This window comes from Chlorocebus sabaeus, chromosome X (genome assembly GCF_047675955.1).
Source record: "Chlorocebus sabaeus isolate Y175 chromosome X, mChlSab1.0.hap1, whole genome shotgun sequence".
Lineage (NCBI taxonomy): Eukaryota > Metazoa > Chordata > Mammalia > Primates > Cercopithecidae > Chlorocebus > Chlorocebus sabaeus.
Window position 1 is genome coordinate 77737849 of NC_132933.1, and position 23900 is coordinate 77761748.

Consider the following 23900-nt stretch of genomic DNA (forward strand, 5'->3'; position numbering starts at 1 on the left):
TGTTAAAATCTTTTGACTGAGATTTGCTGTTGTGTATTACAAACTGTTTGGCAAGAACAATAACTATTTCACATTTCTTCTTTGGACTTCCTTTTCTAGTATTACAAATGCGGTGCCCAGTTTGCTTTGGTAACCCTCGGAACACTTGGTACATACACAGCATTCACAGTTGCAGTCACACGGTGGAGGTAATTTATTCCCTAGAAGCCACATAAAATTTATAAATTGTTATGCTTTTATAACAGGTATTTCATGCCTATGCAAATCTTTGTCTTACAGAACTAGATTTAGAATAGAAATGAACAAAGCAGATAATGATGCAGGTAATGCTGCTATAGACTCACTGCTGAATTATGAAACTGTGAAGGTAATATGTTTAATTATACTTTCCTCTGCCTTTCACACTGCTCTAAGCTTTGATCTACCATTTAATTTAATAGGTACTGTAAGTTAGAGCTTCGGGTTAGGATATGATCTCTAGGTGTGATGGAATAATACTATTTTATTGTTTGTCTTTTGTTTAGAAACTGTCCTCTTTCCTTCTCAGTTTTTGTTTGGTACTATCAGATTTTTACCTTCTGAATTAATTTATAAGTGATCATAAATACAGTCATGCACTGTATAATGATGTTTTGGCATCTATGATGTTGGTCCCATAAGATAATAATGGAACTAAAATGTTCCTGTCAGCAAGTGACATTGTAGCCATTGTAATGTTGTAGCACAATTCGTTACTCTATTACTCATGTGTTTCTGGTAATGCTGGTGGAAACAAACCTACTGCGCTACCCATCATTTGATATTTGATAATGATAAACTAGTATGTTAACTAGTATATGTACTTTCTACTTTTAATCATTATTTTAGAGTGTACGCCTTCTACTTCTAAAAACAAAGTTAACTGTAAAATAGCCTCAGGTAAGTCCCTCAGGAGGTATTCCAGAAGAAGGCATTGTTCTCATGGGAGATAACAGCTCCATGCATGTTATTGCCCCTGAAGACCTTCCAGTAAAAGGAGATCTGGAGGTAGAAGACAGTGATATTTGATCTTGACCCTATGTAGGTCTAGGCTAATGTGTGTGATTGTGTCTTAGTTTTTAACAAAAAAGTTTAAAAAGTAAAAAAGAAAAAAAAAAACCTTAAATAGAAAATAGTCTATAGAATAAGGATATGAAGAAAGAAAATACTTTTGTACAGCTGTACAATGTGTTTGTGTTTTAAGCTAAGTTATTAAAAAGAGTAAAAAAGTTTTAAAAAATTTGTAAAGTAAAAAAGTTACAGTAAGCTAATTTTATTATTGAAGAAATAAAATATTAAATAAATTTAGTGTAGCCTAAGTGTACAGTGTGTCTACAGTAGTGTACGGTAATGCCCTAGGCATTCATATTCACTCACCACTTCCTCACTGACTCACCTAGAGCAATTTTCAGTCCTGCAAGATCCATTCATGCTAAGTGCTCTATACAGATATACCATTGCAAATCTTCTTTACCATACTTTTACTGTACCATTTCTTTGTTTAGATATACAAATACCATTGTGTTACAGTTTTCTACAATATTCAATACAGTAATGTGCTGTACAGGTTTGTAGCCTAGGAGCAATAGGCTATACCATATAGTCTAGGTGAGTGGTAGTCTATACCATCTAGGTTTCTGTAAGTACACTCTATGATGATTGTACAGTCAAAATTACCTAAAGTGTGCATTTCTGAGAACATATCTCCGTTGTTAAGTGATACATGACTATATACCGTTAGCATCTTGATTCAGAATGAACAGTAAGCTAATCAAATTGGCATGTAAATTCTTGACTCTCTTCTATCCCTCAGAGTGCCTAGTATAGTGCTTCCCATTAATTCTTTCATTTATTTGTTCATTTTTCCATTTAACAAATAGTTACTGAATGCCTCTTATGTGTTCTAAGTGGTTTCACAGGGGAGGGTGGTTAAAAAAAAGATTACTTTCTAATCCCTGCTATCCCAGAATTTTATACTGTACTGAAAGAACTTAAGTATGCAGGTGACTAGATAAGAAGGCATAATGTTGTAAGGGTAGTGGTAATTGTCAATTCAGAGTCTCAGGGGAACGCTTTGTGAAGGAAGTGTCATTGAAGATTTTGTTTTAGATCTGGGTTGGAATTAGCTAAGCATTCAGTAAATGTTCATTGGGTGAATTTTATGGACTTTTCAAATACAATTCATTATGGAAAACTGCAGGGATATCATAGTACAATATATTGAAAGTCAATTTTTAAAATGGAATCTACAGTACAAAATTGTATTCATACTTGAAGTCTGATGAAAAGTATACTGATCACTTAAGAGAATAAATTTTAATTATACTTGCCCATAGTTATTTTTATATATTTTGTAGTATTTTAATAATGAAAGATATGAAGCACAGAGATATGATGGATTTTTGAAGACGTATGAGACTGCTTCATTGAAAAGTACCTCTACTCTGGCTATGCTGAACTTTGGTCAAAGTGCTATTTTCAGTGTCGGTTTAACAGCTATAATGGTGCTCGCCAGTCAGGGAATTGTGGCAGGTAATGGGTCTGTGGCTATCACATTTACAGGCTGTTCAACTTTTATAAAGATTAATGAAAGGAATGTGTATGCGTATCTCTTAATTATAAAGGATGTTAAAGTGCTTTAACATCCTTGGAGTACTTTTCTCTTTGTATCAGAATGTATTTGCTTGATTGTTTGATAATGGTTTTTTAACTTCCTTTTGTTTAGTGCTGGCTCACTCATTGATTGGGATTACTGTTTGTAACTACCTGATCTTTTAAGAACAACTTTTTTTTTAGCATCTAGTTTTTCTAATTTGTCTTGTAGACTTGTAGAGCAATGTAATTAATTTAGTGTTTAGTTCAAAGGACTAAACTGCAAACACTCTTTTTTTAAGAATTACCAGGAACCTTTTAATCTTTCTACTCCTTTTTTTACTTGCAAAACACTTCAAAAGTAAATGTCTGCTCCTCCTTTCTGTAAACTCCCCCCACCCCCACTCAGTTAGTATTCATTCATTCATTCACAACATTTTGTTGTTGTTGTTGTTGTTTCATTTTGTTTCCTTTAACTTGATGTACATCAGAATGGTTTATCATCCTTAATCGTGATGTCTATTTTCTCCAATTTTTAATGTATACTAATTTTTAAATTTCTATCTTACACTACAAAGAAACCGTTACTAGTGTCTTAGGGAAAAAAGAGAAACTTTTTGGCCTTCCATTTCTATCCTCACTTAAACCATTCTTTTTTGTGTATTATATATAGTGTATAGGTGGGCCTTTCCCATTCCTCTTAACATATACTAAGTTCCCTGTATTACCTAAATCATGGATTAATGCTTTGAAATTGAGTTGACATAAGAGTTGTTGCTGATTAAGAATATTTTGTTCTGTGATAATAGACTATAAACCTCTCTATCTTAAATTGGGAAAGTATGTAACATTTATCTAAAATACCCTTTTTTTTCTCCTGCCAATTGCATATTAAGGCACCCTTACTGTTGGAGATCTAGTGATGGTGAATGGACTGCTTTTTCAACTTTCATTACCCCTGAACTTTCTGGGAACTGTATATAGAGAGACTAGACAAGCACTCATAGATATGAACACCTTGTTTACTCTACTCAAGGTAGACACTCGAATTAAAGTAAGTAATCCATATAGCACCTTTTCAAAAGTATGTGAACATCATCCCATTATTAGGATTATTCTAGGAATATTCCTACATCACCACGTTAGCAAGCCCAATTTCTTTTACTTGCAGGAATTGGCAGGGGAGTGGGGTGCTATCACCTATATTAAGAGGTTGTTAGAGCTTTCACTTCTATGTTTAAAAACCTGGCCACGCATGGTGGCTCACGCCTGTAATCCCAGCATTTTGGGAGGCCGAGGCGGGCGGATCACCTCAGGTCAAGAGTTCTAGACCAGCCTGACCAACATGAAGAAACCCCGTCTCTACCAAAAATACAAAATTAGCTGGTTGTGGTAGCACATGCCTGTAATCCCAGCTACTCGGGAGGCTGAGCCAGGAGAATCGTTTGAACCCGGGAGGCGGAGGTTGCTGTGAGCCAAGATCGTGCCATTGCACTCCAGCATGGGTAACAAGAGCGAACGCCATCTCAGCATAAATAAATTAAATAAATAAATAATAAAAATCTTACAATGTTAATGAAGACTTATACTAGAAAGTAAATTTTGTTAAGTTGAATTATTTATACTTACACTGAATTTAGTTATCTAATAATGACACAGAATGTATGATTGCCTCTCCTCACATCCTCAACCCCTTTCCTCCCCTGCCCATCATCCCTTCTCTCTCCCCACGCCCCCCCTCAAAAAAAGTTGCTCAGAGACCAAAACATTCAGGGTTTGTTTTACCTTGGCCATGAAGCATGAGAAAACAAATCTTTAATCGCATGCTTGGAAGTGGTCTAAGTCCACTTATAAACCTCCTTCTTTTCCATAATTTCCTTTTTCTTTCTGTGAATTAGAAAATTGTCTTCATAGCTGTACTCTAGGCAGTGTGTAAAGTGGCTTTTTTTTCTCTTCCCTGCTAGGACAAAGTGATGGCATCTCCCCTTCAGATCACACCACAGACAGCTACCGTGGCCTTTGATAATGTGCATTTTGAATACATTGAGAGCCAGAAAGTCCTTAGTGGAATATCCTTTGAAGTCCCTGCAGGAAAGAAAGTGGCCATTGTAGGAGGTAGTGGGTCAGGGTGGGTAATTTAGTTACTTGTAAAATTCTGTATTATAGACTGATGATTCCCAATGTAATATTTTTTTCTTTATTATAATGAAAATGATTACTGTGGTTTAAAACTGGGTTTTCCTAACATTAATAGGAGCTAAATAACCTTTCTTCATCTCCAATTTCAGGAAAAGCACAATAGTGAGGCTGTTGTTTCGCTTCTATGAGCCTCAAAAGGGTAGCATTTATCTTGCTGGTCAAAATATACAAGATGTGAGCCTGGAAAGCCTTCGGAGGGCAGTAGGAGTGGTACCTCAGGTATTTAAAAACAGAAAAAAACAAATTTTTGGAAGATTTATTGGGTTGATCAATCTGTAACTAGAACATTTTGAATCAAGGGATCAACATATGCTACTGAACTAGTCAATATTAGACCCTACCAGTGAAGTTCTGGTACCAAAAGGGATTTTTTAAAAAAGGAAAGGAAAAAAACTTGAAGGGAAAATCTGCATGATAGGAAGCCCTGGAATGATAGCATAATAGAATAGAAAGAGCACAGACCTGGATTCTAACCCCATCTCTAACCGTCATTAGTTCTGTGGCCTGGGGCCTCCGTTTTCTCATCTGTAAAATAAGGACGCCATTTATCTTTTAGGATAGAATTATTATAATTATTATTATGGATTAGAGATAATGTAAAATACCAAATCTATCACATAATTGTTCAGAAAATGAAAACTACTATTGTAATTTGGAACAGTTTTCAACATAGTGGATTTATCATAATTACAAAGTAGCTTGACTGCCAACCTCAATTTTGTATACCTTGTTAACCACTTTGCCTTCAGTACCAAGCACAGTGCCTAACCCATGTTAAACATTTAATAAACATTTCTTGTGTTACTTTGGAGGGAAAATAAATTCAAAGTAAGGTCTGAGAAGTTAAGAAGTAGATAACCTTTATAGGATGTGAGCTTTTCTATGATGAAAGCTTATAGAGAAACCTGGGAATTAGTTGTAGCTAGTATGTATTATAAAGTTGATTTCTGGAGCCAGAATCAAATCCCTGGGAGAGTAGATCAAAATATGGGTAGAGGAAGAACTGTAAGAGAGTTATTGGATGGGGATATGTGGCTTGCAAAATGTCCCCCAAATGATCCCACACATGGACTCTTCTCTGTCCTCTTTTTCACTGAAAATCCCACATGTTAGCATGAGTCATTTAGAGAAATTATTGGGTAACTATGTGAGATGATGGATATGTTAATTTGTTCACTACAGTAATCATTTTACTATATGTATCTCATAACATCATGTTCTATACCTTAAATATATACAATACCATTTATAAATTTTAAAAAATCATATCATTTAAATTGGATTAGATAATCTAATTTAATAATTCCAGTTCTTTCTCACATACCCCAGTTACGATTTTGGAGGACTATGTGGGGCCCAGAAACCTGTCTTTTTGAAAACGCCTCCTAGGTTATTCTGTTAGAGATGTTTCATAGATTGTATGTTAAGTAATGCTAATCTAGCTGGGGCACAGTGGCTCACGCCTGTAATCCCAGCACTTTGGGAGGCCGAGGCAGGCAGATCGCCTGAGGTGATCGCCTGAGGTCGGGAGTTCAAGACCAGCCTGGCCAGCATGATGAAACCGCATCTGTAGTAAAAATACAAAAATTAGCTGAGCATGATGGCAGGCGCCTGTAATACCAGCTACTCGGGAAGCTGAGGCAGGAGAATTGCTTGAATCCAGGAGGCAGAGGTTGCAGTGAGCCGAGATTGTGCCATTGCACTCCAGCCTGGGCAACAGAGCGAGGCTCAGTCTCAAAAATAAAAAAGAGAAAAAAGAAAGAAAAAGAAACACTAATCTAAACTGTGTGTCAAGTGAATTGGATTCTGAGCTGTGACTACTTAGGATTCAGTGTCCTCATCCATGTAAATAGATTCCTACCATTCTCTTGGGCGTTGTAACAATTATCCTCAGCCTTTTGAGAAGTAGCACATTCACAAAGGGAAAATATACATGATCAATAAACAAAAGACTCTCATCCTCATTGGAGGCCTTAGCAATATAAATTAAGTCAACAACAGGAAATGTCATTTTTTCACCTATCAGATTGGCAAGGATTTTGAAATTCCTAATATCCAGTTTGGGCAAGACTGTGTAAAATGGACAATCTCTTGTTTTGCTGGTGGAAGTATACAGCTTTCCTGACAAGCAGATTGGCAATGTGTATCAAGTGCCTGAAAAATATTCATACCCTTTATTCCAATAATTCTGCCTGTAGGAAATTTTAGTAAGGACATAAACAGAGATGTGAACAAGTCTTTATATGCAAAGATGTTCATTACAGCATTATTTATAGTAGCATCAGTTGGAAACAATGTAAATGTCCAACAGTAAGTAGATGGTTACATTATTATCATAGGATCACAGTCATGTAGCCATTCATAAATATTGTTTTTAAAGAATATTGTCATGAAAAATATGCAAATACAAAGTATTAAAAAGGATAGCAAGCAAAATATAGTATCCTGATTTTATAATACTAGATGAATACATTTCAGTAGAGAAAAAAGATAGGAGAGAATATCAAAATATAATAGTAGATCTTGCTACATGATGGGAATATGGATTATTTAAGTTTTAATTTATTACATGTATATATTTAAGATATCTCACATGATGTTATGAGATACATATAATTAGGTTACTGTAGAGAAGCAAATTAACATGTCCATCATCTCACAGTTACCCATGTTTTTGTGGCTAGAGCAGCTAAAATCTACCCATTTAGCAGAAATTGCACAAAAAAATCAGTATTTATTTTATATTAGTTTTTATATTTTCAAAATTTCCACCTAGCATATTTAGCTTTTTCCTAAATATAAATTATTTAAAAATAAGCAGTTTCTGTTTATACAATGAGCTTATTGAGTTTAAGTATTATCTCAATATGAGAAATTTTATTAATAATAGGTATATAAATGATTTAAATACTGTTTAAAGCAATATATGAAATTCTTGATCTGATTATGATGTTCAGGAAGATGGGAATCCTGGTTAATATGAACTAATGGAGTCATTTTATTTCACCTAACCATAGCCTTCCAACCATTTAGAGATTGAAAGAAAAATAGGGGATGGATGCTCACTTGAAGTAAATTAGCTTTAGTGTGCCATGTGAGAATAAGTTGAAATATCAAATGAATGCTTGAAGTGAACTTTCTCCAAAAATATATATAGTGCATAAATTCTTTGTTTTCTGTTTTAATATCAATGTCAAAGCTTCTTAGAAAATAGGAAAACATATTCAAACCTCATTAGTAATTAGGGAAATGCTAATTTGAACAAAAAGCACATTTTTCCCCTAAGAGTAGCAACAACTAAAAATTATTAATATCCAGTGTTTCTGAATATATGAGGAACTGGCACCCTCATATGCCATTGGTTAGTGTGTACTTATACATTATTGGTTGCTGGTAGGGCCATATTTGGAAGACATTTGGGCAGTAATATCAAAGGATAAATGTATGCTTAACTTTTAACTCATCAGTCTACTTCTAGGGATTCTTACAGAAACACACAGGTGTACAAAGTCATATACATAGTTTTATTCCAACATTGTAGTAGCAACAATTTGGAAATCACATTAATATCCATCAGTAGGAGAATATATACATAAATTATGATGTTTCCATAGCATGGAATATACAACTGTTAAAAAGAATGAGTTAGTTTTCTGTTATTGACATGGACAATCTCCAGGATACGTTAAGTGAAAAAAGCAATTGCAAAATAATATGTGTAGAATGACCACACTTGTGTTGGGGGGAAAAACATATGTTTATATATATAAATTTGCAGGAACAAGTCTGGAATGATACACACTAAATTGTTTATGATGACTACCCCTGGGAAGGGAATGGGATTTTGCAGATGAGGGATGATGAAAGGGACTGTCATGTTTTACCCTTTATGCCTTTGTCTCTTTACTGTTTGAGTTTTTAATAATGAACATATATATAGAGAGAGATATAGATATAGATATATATTCATTCAGTATATCTGCTTCAGGATGCTGTCCTCTTCCATAATACTATTTATTACAACCTCTTATATGGAAACATCAGTGCTTCACCTGAGGAAGTGTATGCGGTGGCAAAATTAGCTGGACTTCATGATGCAATTCTTCGAATGCCACATGGATACAACACCCAAGTAGGGGAACGAGGACTCAAGCTTTCAGGTGATCAGAGATTTTAGACCTGCCCCCTTCTTGTATACTTCTTTCAAACTCTAATTGTCAGAGCCATGTTTTAGAAAATGTGATGAGAGACTTCAAAATGTAGTGCTCATTGAGTCACATTTGATTGGGTTACTAATCTCCTAGTCCTCACTGTAACCAATTCAACATACTAGTAACTATTCTCAAGTCATGCAAGTCTTTTTTTTTTTTCACTTGCAGCTGCAAACACTGTAGGTGTTTGATATTAAGTTATCAAAATATGCTCAGATCATTACTAACTTGTTATCTATAGTCTTCGTGATAAAGCAAAAACAATATCATTCTTTACCTGGGAAAGTAGTAAGGGTAGGGAGAAGTAATTTGATAATGAATAGTGTATATCTCTCATCATAACTTCCTAGATCATTAGATGTTTTCAGTACGTTAGACCTTTTTATATTTGATCCTGTTACCTGCTATATTTTCCTTACAGCCAACTTCATTTTCATGTCCTTTGTTCTGTGGCCAAGGATATTTTGAGGCTTATACATTTCTTGTTAAATGTTTAATTATGAGATTGCTAGGTTTAAGAATGAATTACCCTAAAATGACTGATTTTTTTTGGAGGACACAGAAAAATGTTTCTTTACCCCCAAATTATTTGAATTTCAAAAGTATAGCAATGTCTAGTTTAGTTTGGGGAGGAAATGTATCCATTATAGATAGAGGTAAGGCAAAAATAGAATGAGAAATACTCTATGTGAATTTTAACGAATCCCCATTCCTCTTCATTACAAACTGGCTTCATTTATTAGATACACACTATGTGCAAGCTACTATGCTAAATGATTTGAAAGTTTAAAAAATGAAGCATAAACAGGCCTGTGTTTCCCAGGAATTGGCAGTCTGTTAGAAAGTTTTGGGCTAGGTTTAGAAAATTTTAAGCAAAGATTACTTTCAAGTTAAGTTGGTTGGGTCATTACCTGGTAGTATAAGATGCCGGTATCATTCCAGTCCACATTTGCACTTTATTACTGCTTTTAATATGAGTAATTTCCAATTATCTGGCCCACCCCCAAATTATGTGTCCATTTGGCTAATTCTGGTGATCCCTAATTTATCATGTAATATGAACTAGCCCTCTTAATGCATGACTTTGCCTCAGCCAGCTATGCTGTGTTCTGTTTTGTAATCTTATTTTTCCTTTCTGCATGCCTGTGGGGGATAGGAATAGCTAAAGAAATTTTATTCTTACCTTTTTCCCATTTCCTTACAACCATACCTCTCAAAATGAGCAATTTATTATTTAGCATCTATGCTAAGAATTATTATTATTATTTTTTGAGACGGAGTCTCGCTCTGTCTCCCGGGCTGGAGTGCAGTGGCCGGATCTCAGCTCACTGCAAGCTCTGCCTCCCGGGTTCACGCCATTCTCCTGCCTCAGCCTCCCGAGTAGCTGGGACTACAGGCGCCGCCACCTCGCCCGGCTAGTTTTTTGTATTTTTTAGTAGAGACGGGGTTTCACCATGTTTGCCAGGATGGTCTCGATCTCCTGACCTCGTGATCCACCCGTCTCGGTCTCCCAAAGTGCTGGGATTACAGGCTTGAGCCACCGCGCCCGGCTATGCTAAGAATTATGTTAGAGAATAAACAGACATTTCTTCTCCGAGTTCCAAAATACTATTGAATAGAATTACAATTTAGTTGGTTTCCACTTGAAATTTGAGAGGCACTTCAAAACTAGTCCTTCCTCTGAATATCTACTTCTTTGAGGAACTTTCTGCTACTGGGTTAATAGGTAGGCAGGAAGATAGTACTTATGGTACCTGCCTTGTTAGGAGAATTTTGATCTTGTGAGGTGGGGAAGCATATGGCTAGCATAAATATAAACTTACTAATATTAAAAATAAGGAGCCCCTTTATAGGCCAAAGAGAATAATTGTAGAACAAGTAAAAATAAAAATATTTAATGTACCAGATAATGGTTAGAGCTTATTTATTAAAGAGGTTACTTAAGCTGAAAAATATGTTTTTTCAGACATTGATAATGTATAATAGACAAGAAAAGAAGCTAAAAGGGACATAGTCAGCAGAGTACCATCTTCTGTACTTCCAATTATAGTTCTATATAAGATTGATGACCTTAGACCTACAGTAGTCCCAGTAATAAAAGAAAGATTTCTATACATTTCACTACATATTTTCCCTATTTATTTAAGAAATACTTTCAAAATATTTATTCTTGTGTTTAGGAATAAATGTGGGCTTACACATTGTGATAAGAAGAGCATTGGACTGGAATGGGTCTAGTCCAGGTTCTTGCTCGGTGACCGTGAGCAAATCACTTAACTTTTCTGGGCCTGTATCCTTTCTATTTTAAAAATTTGATATGCTAGAGACCTATAATAAATACCTAAATAAAGGAAGAGATATCTAGTATATGCCTTTAACTTTGAAGAATGCTGTGAAAATAATAGCTTTCTGTCAAAAAACAATCCTTGAGAATACTGGCTGAATGCTACTTTTTTATCTTAAGAGACTAATTCAGTTATTCATAGTTTAATGTCTTCAGGTTTCAGATATTGATTTTTTTGGCATTGTCAATTCTGTCATTGAAATTTTCTGAGATTGCTGTTCATTGAGAATTATCTATAATATAAAGTAACACATAATGAGCATACTTCTGGTAGAATAATAATAGTAGAATCAAAGTTGTTACCTTCCTGCCTCATTCTCATTCTTCCCACCTGCTATGAAGTCAGAATTCAGTAGTGCATTCATGTTTAAGGGAATGTAATTTGTCAAAAGATATTATATATGAACTTCAACTCTACAACTCAGTAAAATGAACTGTGATCAGGAGAATAGGGAAATGTTCAATGTATTACTTGGTGGTTGTAATCAATGGAAACACTAGAAACATAAAATATGCATGCACTATGCTTCCTTAAAGTAAACTTTTCCTTTACCAGGAGGAGAAAAGCAAAGAGTAGCAATTGCAAGAGCCATTTTGAAGGACCCCCCAGTCATACTCTATGATGAAGCTACTTCATCGTTAGATTCGATTACTGAAGAAGTAAGTTATGATTAAAATATAAAGCTCTTTATTTTTTTATTTTTATTTTTTTATACTTTAAGTTCTAGGGTACATGTGCATAACGTGCAGGTTTGTTACATATGTATACTTGTGCCATGTTGGTGTGCTGCACCCATCAACTCGTCATTTACATCAGGTATAACTCCCAATGCAATCCCGACCCCCTCCTCCGACCCCCTCCCCATGATAGGCCCCGGTGTGTGATGTTCCCCTTCCCGAGTCCAAGTGATCTCATTGTTCACTTCCCACCTATGAGTGAGAACATGCGGTGTTTGGTTTTCTGTTCTTGCGATAGTTTGCTGAGAATGATGGTTTCCAGCTGCATCCATGTCCCTACAAAGGACACAAACTCATCCTTTTTTATGGCTGCATAGTATTCCATGGTGTATATGTGCCACATTTTCTTAATCCAGTCTGTCACTGATGGACATTTGGGTTGATTCCAAGTCTTTGCTATTGTGAATAGTGCTGCAATAAACATACGTGTGCATGTGTCTTTATAGCAGCATGATTTATAATCCTTTGGGTATAAATTTACAAGAAAAAAACAACCCCATCAAAAAGTGGGCAAAGAATATGAATAGACATTTCTCAAAAGAGGACATTCATACAGCCAACAGACACATGAAAAAATGCTCATCATCGCTGGCCATCAGAGAAATGCAAATCAAAACCACAATGAGATACCATCTCACACCAGTTAGAATGGCAGTCATTCAAAAGTCAGGAAACAACAGGTGCTGGAGAGGATATGAAGAAATAGGAACACTTTTACACTGTTGGTGGGATTGTAAACTAGTTCAACCATTATGGAAAACAGTATGGCGATTCCTCAAGGATCTAGAACTAGAAGTACCATATGACCCAGCCATCCCATTACTAGCTCTTCAATGTTTAATACTTGGAAGTTTCAGTAAAATGGTTGCATTACTTTGTATTTTGAATAAACTTCAATAGTAAGTGCTATAGAGTAAAATGCCTATCTCCCCTTTTCCATATGGCAAGTGTTGATGGTAAGAATGCCAGGTTGCATTGAACTAGAAATACCACAGTGTTAAGTCCATTTGCAAATGTGTCTCCTTTTGGAACTATGTGATAACTTATGCTGTTGTTGCATTGCCCCTGTATCTTACAAAGCTGTAGGAATCACCTGATATGCTGACAAAGGAAGAAAGTTTCAGTCTCTCTCCTATTGCCACTTAATACTCATTAAAATAGTCATGGAAGTGATTGTGAAACCTGTGACATAGTACATACCAGATAGTCTTTCACTTATCATGGAGCAACTCATGAGATGCAAGTCAGGCATGCACAAGCTGCAGTGTTGGTATCAATTTGTATTCATTTCACTGGAAGTGTTATGAAACACCAAGATGTGACACTGATATCATGACATTGCCCCACAGCTGCGTTAGATTTCATAGCAACATCTTTACATTACATACAAAAGTCTCAACAACAATGGTAATTTCATTATCATATCCCCTTAATCTAGAACTGAAGATAGACAGATGCATTTGTCAATTGCCTTCATTCAGCTACCTTTTAATTCAATACATAGTGTAAACCTAGTGTTGAAGGATAGGCCTAATTCAGCTTTGCAGGCTGTGTGACATAACATTTGCATACAGAGTTAAGTTTCAGGGTCCATTGTTTGATCTGCAGCATATTTAAAGCAATTGAATTTTGAAGTGACTTGGTTAGCCTGGGGATTTGTTATATTTAAAGTGAACCATAAGCAGGACCAGACCCCATTCATAGGAAAAGTAGGAACATGCTTATAAGAACTTTTTACCTAAAAATGTGTCATACTACCACAAACTAAAAGACCTACCAACAGTCATTATTTGAGTCATACAGCTTTATTATGTCAGAGAGCATAACCCATTAAGAGCCAGCAGACAACCCCCCAAGGGGAGGAGTTATTGCAAGATTTGGTAAATTTTAATGGGCCTTTTAAAAAAGTCCAGTGTCTTCAGTAGGATGTCAGAGTTTAAGTTGTTAAAGGTTAAAAAAGGAGTCCTCACAAACATAACAGGCTTTCTTAGTATTGGCCTTGTACCTTATTATCAGTCTGCCCTAGTAAAATATAAGATCTTTTCCTAGGTAACCATTTGCTCTTGATAATTTCATTCCTTTAATAAATAAAATGTTCAGAAATATTCATAGGAAATTTGGGTATATCCCCATTCCCCACACTGCTGTTTCCATCTAGCTTGCTGTACTTAGACCCAGGTTTCCAAGTATAGCTGAATATATATACAATTCTTATACTTTACAGGGAATAAACAAAAATATATTTCCGGGATGCATTAGGAAGTCAGAATGCTTTTGAAAAAGAGGTTTCTGCAGTTAAAAATATACAGTTATCATTGTTTCCCCTTCTGTCCTCTGAGTTTGAACTAAGGAAAAGCAAATGTTCCTATAGTCTTTGAATCTCCCTATCTTTGGATTATTTTGAATTTCTCTCTGTCCTATCACTTAAATCTCTCCTCATTTTAGTTTTGTTCTCATTGGTAAACATTATATGTGGCTATGTTCCTGATATCACGAGAGTTGATATGTTTACTGCTTATAATGTTTACTACTTTCTCCCAGATTTTGTAATTTTGAGAAATGTTGCGTATCTTAAAGAATTTTTTTCTATGATAATGTGATCATATTTGCCTTCTCTTTTTGCTTTCTCCCCTTCCTTTTAGCAATTATTAGATTAGGTGTAATATTTGGTATCAGTATAAAATTTACATAATAAAAGATTAACTGGCATTTTTTGTGTTCCTTTAGAAATTGTATGATTATTTTAATTTACATTTGCCTAATGCATAGTTCTTTTTATTTTCTCCTGTTCTTCATATTACCAAACTTGCAGACTATTCTTGGTGCCATGAAGGATGTGGTCAAACACAGAACTTCTATTTTCATTGCACACAGATTGTCAACAGTGGTTGATGCAGATGAAATCATTGTCTTGGACCAGGTAAGAGATTTAACTTTGAAGTTTAGTATTTGAGGAACACTGGAAATTGTTATAGATACAAGAAGCTTAAATATTGTTTCTTACATTATTTGGTTGAGATTGAATCCTGATAAGATTCTGTTTTTAGCCCCTTTTGATTGGAAATAATGCATGTCACTTCCAAGAAGGAATAAACTATATTAACTCACTCTCTATTAAAGTATTACAAACAAAAGTTTAATCAGGAAAGCATTAAATCTTCACAATAGAAGCAGGTTTTCAATGGTGCATATATAAAATAACTTTTCTGCATTCATTTTTGCTCTGAATAGACTATTTGCTCAGTGTCTTTGCTGTATTATATATTTTTATTTTTCTAATACCTGCACATACCCTTGATGGTTAAAAGAAAATTACCATAAAATAAAGTGGTCATTTTCAAACATGGTCATTTTTATTTTATGTTTTTCCTTCTCAGGAAAGTAAGAAAAATATAGCCTGCTTTATCTCTTCTAAGGAAATTACTATACGAGTATACTGTAAAAGTCTAGACAAATCAGAGTACCACTATTGTGATGGGTAGATTTGAAAATTGCAATAATTTTTATTTTGTCCTTCCTGTAAGGACCTCTTCTCCCCACACCCGCCTAGTACTTGATTATTTCTAACATTATGCAGTTTTCTACCCTGCATTCAGCCTTTTCTGTAATTATTTTTCCCTTCTAATAAATATATCTTCAATTCTTTATCATTTTGGTTTTTTTTTTTCTTTTTGAGGCACGGTCTTACTTTGTCACCCAGGAGTACAGTGGCATGATCTCAGCTCACTGCAGCCTCGACCTCCTGGGCTCAAGCAATCCTCACACTTCAGCCCCCCAAGTACCTGGGACTACAGGCACGTGCCTCACGCCCAGCTAATTTTTTGTAGAGATGGGGTTTCACCATGTTGCCCAGGTTGGTCTCGAACTCCTGAGCTCAAACGACCTGCCTGCCTCACCCCGACAAAGTACTAGGATTACAGGCATAACCACCACGCCTGGTCACATATTGAAAACCTGTGTAATAAGAGTTTAGAGAGAAGCATTCTCATGCACTATCTGTATATTGAACTATTTAAAGGGACTTTTTCACTCCACTAAAATTTCTTATAGGGTATTCAGTGTTGTGGTTTGTATACTATTACCTTCATAAGTTGCTTGCATGCTTGTGACCCTAGGCCTTTCTGTTGGTTTGTTCTTAAATATTTACATTCATTACCAAACTGATTTTTCCAGTATGGTTGTACCAGAATGTCTTAAATGGGAAATTTTGTAAATATACCTTATTATATCATTGATGTTCAAGAATATTAAATAAAATCTGCTACTTTTTTATAAGCTTTCTGATTCTATGCAGCCATTTAGTGAGAACCTTTTTTTACAAATAGAAGTTGTTAAAATATGTTAGCAGGCATGTGATCACCTGCCTCACGCCATGTAATTCATAGTATCTATACACTTATTTTATACCATTGCCACTTGGATTTTGGGTTGTAATTGGACCTAATTTATTACTGATCATAGCAACTGTGTCTAAAGAAGAATCTCTTTATTATTCATAATTTGATGATTCTGTAGTTGTCTGATTATGAACATAACAGATTTTCATTTTCTAGTGAAACTAATATGACCTTAACTTTGACTAATAATCTGTCACCTCCTGTGTTCTGTCAGCAATTTCTTATAGTAGTGTTAATGTTAAGACGGCATATCTAGGGAACTTCTAGTTAAATGTGGAAGGTTGGATACATTTGTTTATCTCTTCTTCCCCTAACCATACTAAAATGAAAGTTAATAAATAAAATAAGTATAATAAGTATAAAGCCATAAGGACAAAATAATAGGAGAGGAAATAACGGTGGACAAGAGATATCAGCAAATTGGGGAAACTGGTAAGTAGATAGATTAGCAGAGCTAAAAAGTTCAATACTGTGTGTGAAAAAGAGAGAGACATCAATTTTAAAAAAAAAGCAAATTGATTCATGTTGTAGACCCCTGAAAAGGCTCAGGAATTGAAGGCACCAGGTATGATGAAAAGTGGTGATAAGCATGAGGTTGAAAGTAACAATTAAGTGTAAGACTGCATAAGAAATAAAGTTCCTTAGCACGAGTCTGGAGATTTACTTATCAGGAAATTACTGGCTTTGGACACAAGCAGACCACCAGGCACATTAACAATGAAGGGAGAGATTAACTGAAAATCAAAACATACCAAAGGATAGGACCACAGGCCCTCTTGTGCCACTGGCTCCAAGAACTTTGCCATCCAGTTGTTTATTTTACCATCACTACTCCTTTCCTCATCAGCAAATAATTGGAGGATTCTTCTCTGGAGAAACGAAAGCAGCCCCAGGAAAAAAAAAAAAAAGATACTTGTATTTGGGAACCCCAACAAAATGTCCAGATATCTACATAATCATCCTACCATGAAGTCCACTGGTTTAGAAGGCATCTTAATGCACACAGAGCTTCCGGTCAGCCTTTCAATGCTCTATTCTTAAATGTCAGTGGATAGACCTCCAAAACAGAAAAAAAGGAACTCAATGGAAAATGTAGACTTTCTTAATATGCTCAGAGATCATGGAAAATATAGTATTTCTAAAATAAGGACAGAAGAAAAAAAAGTAACCTGTAATCCCAGCTACTTGGGAGGCTGAGGTGAGAGGATGACTTGAGCCCAGGAGGTGGAGACCAGCCTGGACAACATAGCGAGACTCTGTCTCCAAAAATTAAAAACAACAATAAAAAAAAAAGTAAAGGAAACTTATAGGGCCTGATCTGTAGGATATATTGGTAAGTGGAAAAAAAAAAAGTAGATATAAAAGAGAATATAGCATGCTACCTTTTGCAAAGAAGATAGGGAAAAAAAGAATATATGTATATCTGCTTATTTTTACAAAAAGAAACTCAAAGGGTAAACTAGAAACTAAAGCAATTGGCTACCTATGGGATGCGGGTACAAAGGGTTAGATACAGAAAAGAGAATGAAGTTTTAATATTTTACTTTTGAACCATGCTTACTATTTTTATACCTTCAAAAATCAACAAGGGGGAAAATAAAAATTAAATACAAACAGAAGGAAGTAAAACTAATTGCATATAAAATTGCTAACATAACCACCCAGAAGAAAAATAGAATTAAGCCAAGTAACTTTTGAACATATTACTTTGATTATATACCCTTCGTGGAATATATTTTAAAGACAAAAATAACCCAAAGGAAATTCGAACTTAGTGTATTGTTGGTAGTAGTGTGGGGGCAACCATTTTGAGACTATTTTTGTGTATAGTGTAAGATTGAGCTTATGAGTAAATACATTGATGTTGGGAAACAGATCTCTTGGGAGAAGAAAGATACAAATATGGAATTGGCAAAGAAGAGGAGAACCTTGCGATATATTGGAATAGAATTATCAGTCTGAATTTATGATTTTAAAAAAATATCCTTACTCTATTCACTGAAGAGGCCTAGAAGCAGTGAAAACCCAGTAGTAATGAGTATACTTGGCAACCAGATCTTGGGCACTAAATACTGTTCCTCACTAAAAGCAACCAACACTCTTTGGAGAAGTAGTTGATTCCTGATCTGGGTCAGGGAAACTAATGAACACAAGTCATGAGGACATAGGAACCATTTTGAATGAGCTCCCACTAGCCTTGGGGCATAAAAAGAATAATGACACTAATTAATTATAATACATTGAATAAAAAAACATCTATGTATCCATGATGATACTGCTAAAACAAAAATTATCAAGGGGAAAGGGACAGTTCCCCTTTAGGAAGAAAGCCAACTAACACATGAAATGTAAAAGGAATTACAAATTTAGAAAATCACATTTTACAGCCACCATTGTAATAATTGAGTCAGGTAAGGGTCCTCACTCATTGCTGAAACCATGTGGTGTAAAGCTATTGAGGCTAGAATATTTGCATGGTTTGAAATTACCATAGATTACTTACTAATTAGAGAAAAAATACCTTGAAAATAGAGAAATAGAGAAACTGGTAGATGTCACCTTAACCAAATGATCAAACCTAATATCAGTAATGGAGCAAAATTGAACTCATGTACCTCCTGATGTAATGCGCTGAAGATATATTATCTTTTCTTTCTACCCAAAATGTTTAACCTGGGCTGGGCATTTTGGTGGTGGCTCATGCAGGTAATAACAGCACTTTGGGAAGCAGAGGTGGGAGGATTACCTGAGCCCAGAAGTTTGAGACCAGCCTGGGCAATATAGCAAGATCCCATCTCAAAAAAACAAAAGTTTAGCCTGGATCTAATAATCAGAAACAACTAGACAAATACAAATTGAAGGGCAGTCTTTTAAAAGCAGGACTGGACATTTTAGAAATATCAACGTCACAAACACACACACACAGACTAGAACAAAGCTGTTATAAATTCAATGCATTGATCCTGATTGGATCCTAGATGCAAAAAAAGTATAAAGGACATTATTGGTACAACCGATGAAGTCTGAATATGGACTGTATGTTAAATAAGAATATCATATCATTGTTCAGTTTTTTTTGTTGGGTTTTTTGTTTTTTGTTTTTTTTGGTAGAGATGGCGGGGGCAGGTATCTCATCATGTTGCCCAGGCTGGTCTCAAACTCCTGGGCTCAAGCAATCCTCTCACCTCAGCCTCCCAAAGAACTGGGATTACAGGCATGAGCCACCATGGCCGGCCATTGTTAAATTTCCTGAGTGTGATATAGTTGTATTTAAGTCATATAGGAGAATGTCTTTGTTTTTAGGAGATACATGCTAATGAAATATTTAGGGGTGAAATGTAATGATGTCTGCAGCTCATTCTCAGATGGTGTAGCAAAAAAATAATGTATATATAGAGAGAAGGTGAGGTAGAGAAAGCAAATGTAAGAAAAAATAATGGTTGCCAAACTAGGAGAAGCATATAAAGTTGTTCATTGTATCACTCTTGAAATATTTCAAAATTTTAAAATGGGTTTGGTAAATAAATAAATAAAGGAACGACCTGAGAACAAGATTTTAGAAATGAGAAATGTCTTTGCTGAAATAAAGTCGAGAAAATCTCCAAAAGAGAGAGAATATAGAGAAAAGATCAGAAAACAAGAGAATTTGTCTAAAAAGTCCAACATCTGACTAGTGGTAGTTCTAGAGAGGCCAGAAACAGGGGAGGAAATTGTCAAATAATAGGTTGTTGCAAAAGTTATTGTGGTTTTTGCCATAGAAAGTAATACCAAAAAAGTGTCTAGAACTTCAGAGCAAGAGTTTCTAGATTGAAAGGGCCTGAGTACCCACCACAATGAATGGAAAGGAAAAATAAAGCTATATCAGGGCACATTATCATACACCTTCAGAATTGAGGATGTAGAAAACAACCTAAAAGCTCTGAAGGAAATATCTCTGGGTGGTGGGGGGAAATAAACTAATAGATTACCGAATGTAGTTGATTATGAGAAAAATACTGTTGAAAAGGGTTTCGTAATTCTGTAATAAACTTTGGAGAGATTTCCAATAGTGACATAGAAAACTAAGCAAATGAAAAAGAAACAAGGAAGTTACTAAGTCTAGCAGGATTAAAAGACTGTATAAGAAAATGTATATATAATCCTAGTACCTACTTAGCTAAGCAGGGAATACTTACATAGTCGTAATAAGGTAAACACTGAATCAAAATTTGTGATGTAACTGATGTTATTAGGAGAGTAAATGATGGAGTAGTGGGAATGTGGGATAGTATGAGTGTTGAATCTCCGTATTCCATAATAGGGAGTTAGTAGATAATGCCAGAAATGAATAAATCAAGAAACAGCAGTATAACCTTACATGTAAATACTTAAAAGTAGGCACAGACAAATTTCAGTTATTTTACTTAAGGGTTTATTGTAAAAGTCCTGTTACCAGGAATACCAGTAAAAGTGACAGAATTCCTTTTGTCTCTCAGCATGGTTAACCATAGCTATCAAGAAACAAATTAATTGTAGATCAGAGTTTGGAATCTATACCACCAAATCTTTGCAGTGTTAAGTTTAATAACCATTGTTAACAAAAACAGCTACTGGAAGAAGTAAACTTTTCATTTTCATTAAATCTTTTTTATTTTATGAAATCTTTTTTATTTCAAAGTATACATAAGGATTTAAGGATATTATTTTTAAATCTTTTAAGTGCCTGTGTAAATAGCAGTGCTTTTGATTTGAATATTTTCTGATTACGGAAAATATCACCTTTTTACATTTTAACCTTCCCTTCAAAATGACAAATGAAACATTACAATTTTATTTCCTTTAAGTAAAATGGTGTTTATGGTATTAGAAATTTTATAGCCTTTTGTTTGTTCACTGGCACTGGATTGCTCAACAGGAAGGAAAGCATTCCTACCTAAATTTTTTTTCACTTATACTGTGTATGAGGAATTGGGAGAAGTATTTTAATGAATGCAAATCCTTCAAAATCCTTAGTTAGAAAGTATTTGGTATTTTCAGTTATTATGCTAGTTAAATGACCTTTCTCCGTGTTTCTCATGTGTTTGCTTTTTAGGGTAAGGTAGCCGAACGTGGTACCCACCATGGTTTGCTTGCTAACCCTCATAGTATCTATTCAGAAATGTGGCATACACAGAGCAGCCGTGTGCAGAACCATGATAACCCCAAATGGGAAGCAAAGAAAGAAAATATATCCAAAGAGGAGGAAAGAAAGAAACTACAAGAAGAAATTGTCAATAGTGTGAAAGGCTGTGGAAACTGTTCGTGCTAAGTCACATAAGACATTTTCTTTTTTTGTTGTTTTGGACTACATATTTGCACTGAAGCAGAATTGTTTTATTAAAAAAATCATACATTCCCATTTTCTATAATCCTTCTTTTAGATAAGATTTATTTAAAAGGGGATTTAAGTTTTACATCTTTTACAGTCTATTTAATGTGGCATCTGTAATTATCCCCAAATTATTTTCTTGTCACTTTCCTGGTTGTGCTCAATGCATAATTTTTGCTACCTGTTTGATATTACCACATTACCCTCTTGAAGCCTGACATTCATTTGATATCTATAGCCAGATGAATCAGATTGGTTTCCCAATTTTTGTAGTTTTTAAAACCTCCTTTATGCTGACAATTTAGAGGGAAAGTGTCTGTTTCTTAAAATGAAAGAAAAAGAGGATAGTGTAAGTTTATTGTTTCTTCTCCCTCCTCCCTCCAATTGAAATTGATGTGAAAATGAATTTATAAACTTTTAAAACTAGAATGTATCAGAAATAGACATGCATTTATAGTTTGATGTCTTACTCAATAGATTACTTACTTTTTTTTTATTTTTAGACAGATTCTGACTCTGTCACCCAGGCTGGAGTTCAGTGGCACATCTCGGCTCTCTGCAACCTCTATCTCCTGGGTTCAAGCAATTATCATGCCTCAGCCTCCCAAGTAGCTGGAATTAGCATGTGCCACCACACCTGGCTAATTTTTCTATTTTTAGTAGAGACAGCGTTTTGCCATGTTGGCCAGGCTGGTCTTGAACTTCTGACCTCACATGATCCGCCCACCTTGGCCTCCCAAAGTGCTGGGATTACAGGCATGAGCCACCATGCCCAGCCTATACTTAGAATTTTTGAAGTATTTGCAAATATGTACTTTTTGAAGGAAAAAAAACCTTCATTCTCATTTTGCTATTTAGAATATTCTTCATCATTAAGCAGCACCATAACTATCATCTAGTGATTAGAATTTTATTTTTCCACAAAAAATGAGGCATTGTTTTTGTTTTGGACCAAACTACACAGTTTTTTTTAAAGATTTACAAATTCTTATGTAATTTGAAAGTCGCTATACTGGGAGTAATCTGAAAAGCTTAGAAAGTACATTTACTTTTCTATTGCCATCTTAAATGTGCTGCTTTTTCTATTCGAAGTTTACTAAGAAACAAGTAAATGGGATGTTGTGCATGCATACACATGCTCACACGTGTATAAATCAGTGTCCATTTAAAAAATATTAACATTTAGGTAAATAGAGTATTACATATTATACTCTTTAGATGATCGAGACTCTACTCTGTGTTGACACTTCAGAATTTCTTTATTACAAGATCTTCCCTTACTTTTCAGTAATTTAATTAGTTTCTTTAAGCCTGACATAACAAGGAAGAGCCCAAACAACATAATCAAGTTTTACCTGCTAGAATTAATAAAATACTGGTATACATTCACTTAGAAAGTTCTTCTCTTTTCCAGTATGAACTTGCTTTCATTTGTTTGGTAGTAATCATTCAATTCAAAAACATATGCACCTCATGAATGGCCATATAACTATGTAATAAGGTTTTATTTCTCAGAAAAGGTCCTAATATACTTACTTTATTGGTTTATAGTTTTAAGAAAATTTTCATGATAATTTGATATGGGAGAGATTAGTATTGTTGACATTGGTGGGTGGATAGCTGATCTTATCTAACTTAGGTGCCCACTCTTGTTATATAAAGGTAATTTGGTAAGTAACATGAAACCAGTATTTCATAGTCTTTGCTACCAGAGTAAGTGATGCAAGATCTTGTTTTTAAAGCTAGAGTTAATACTGAGATGCATAATCAACTGAAAAATGGATTCGGTTTTTTTTTTTTTCCTTTTCAACATTTCTTACTCTGAAACCATAGTTGTTACTGCTCTTCTGGCAGCGGGGAGCACTTTTAATGAATCCGTTGCATTACTGGAAATGTGGTTAAAGTCTCAATATAAATGTTGCTTCTCTGTTAATTCCCTCTATACATTTCCAGTGATGCTGATGGAAAAGATTTTGCTTAACCACATAAACAAACATATAATATTGAAGTAACCGTCAGTAATAATTCATTTTGAGGTGTGAATAGTGTTCAAA

The 23900-nt window shown here is 34.9% G+C and overlaps 1 protein-coding gene across 4 annotated transcripts in view; it reads left to right on the plus strand.

Moving 5' to 3' along the window:
- ABCB7 (ATP binding cassette subfamily B member 7) overlaps window positions 1-21876 on the plus strand; it is a 115567-nt gene extending 93691 nt beyond the window's left edge. For 2 of the 4 annotated variants that reach the window (XM_037989514.2, XM_037989513.2), the window contains exons 7-16: window positions 100-188; window positions 280-367; window positions 2376-2550; window positions 3507-3664; window positions 4575-4738; window positions 4899-5028; window positions 8798-8969; window positions 11921-12024; window positions 14915-15022; window positions 21571-21876. In XM_037989514.2, the coding sequence (XP_037845442.2) occupies window positions 100-188; window positions 280-367; window positions 2376-2550; window positions 3507-3664; window positions 4575-4738; window positions 4899-5028; window positions 8798-8969; window positions 11921-12024; window positions 14915-15022; window positions 21571-21786 (1404 nt within the window). In that variant the 3' untranslated portion in view covers window positions 21787-21876. The remainder of the gene's footprint in view (window positions 1-99; window positions 189-279; window positions 368-2375; window positions 2551-3506; window positions 3665-4574; window positions 4739-4898; window positions 5029-8797; window positions 8970-11920; window positions 12025-14914; window positions 15023-21570) is intronic. The other 2 variants (XM_073013563.1, XM_037989515.2) reach the window with 1 other exon arrangement.
- Window positions 21877-23900: the final 2024 nt, after the last annotated feature.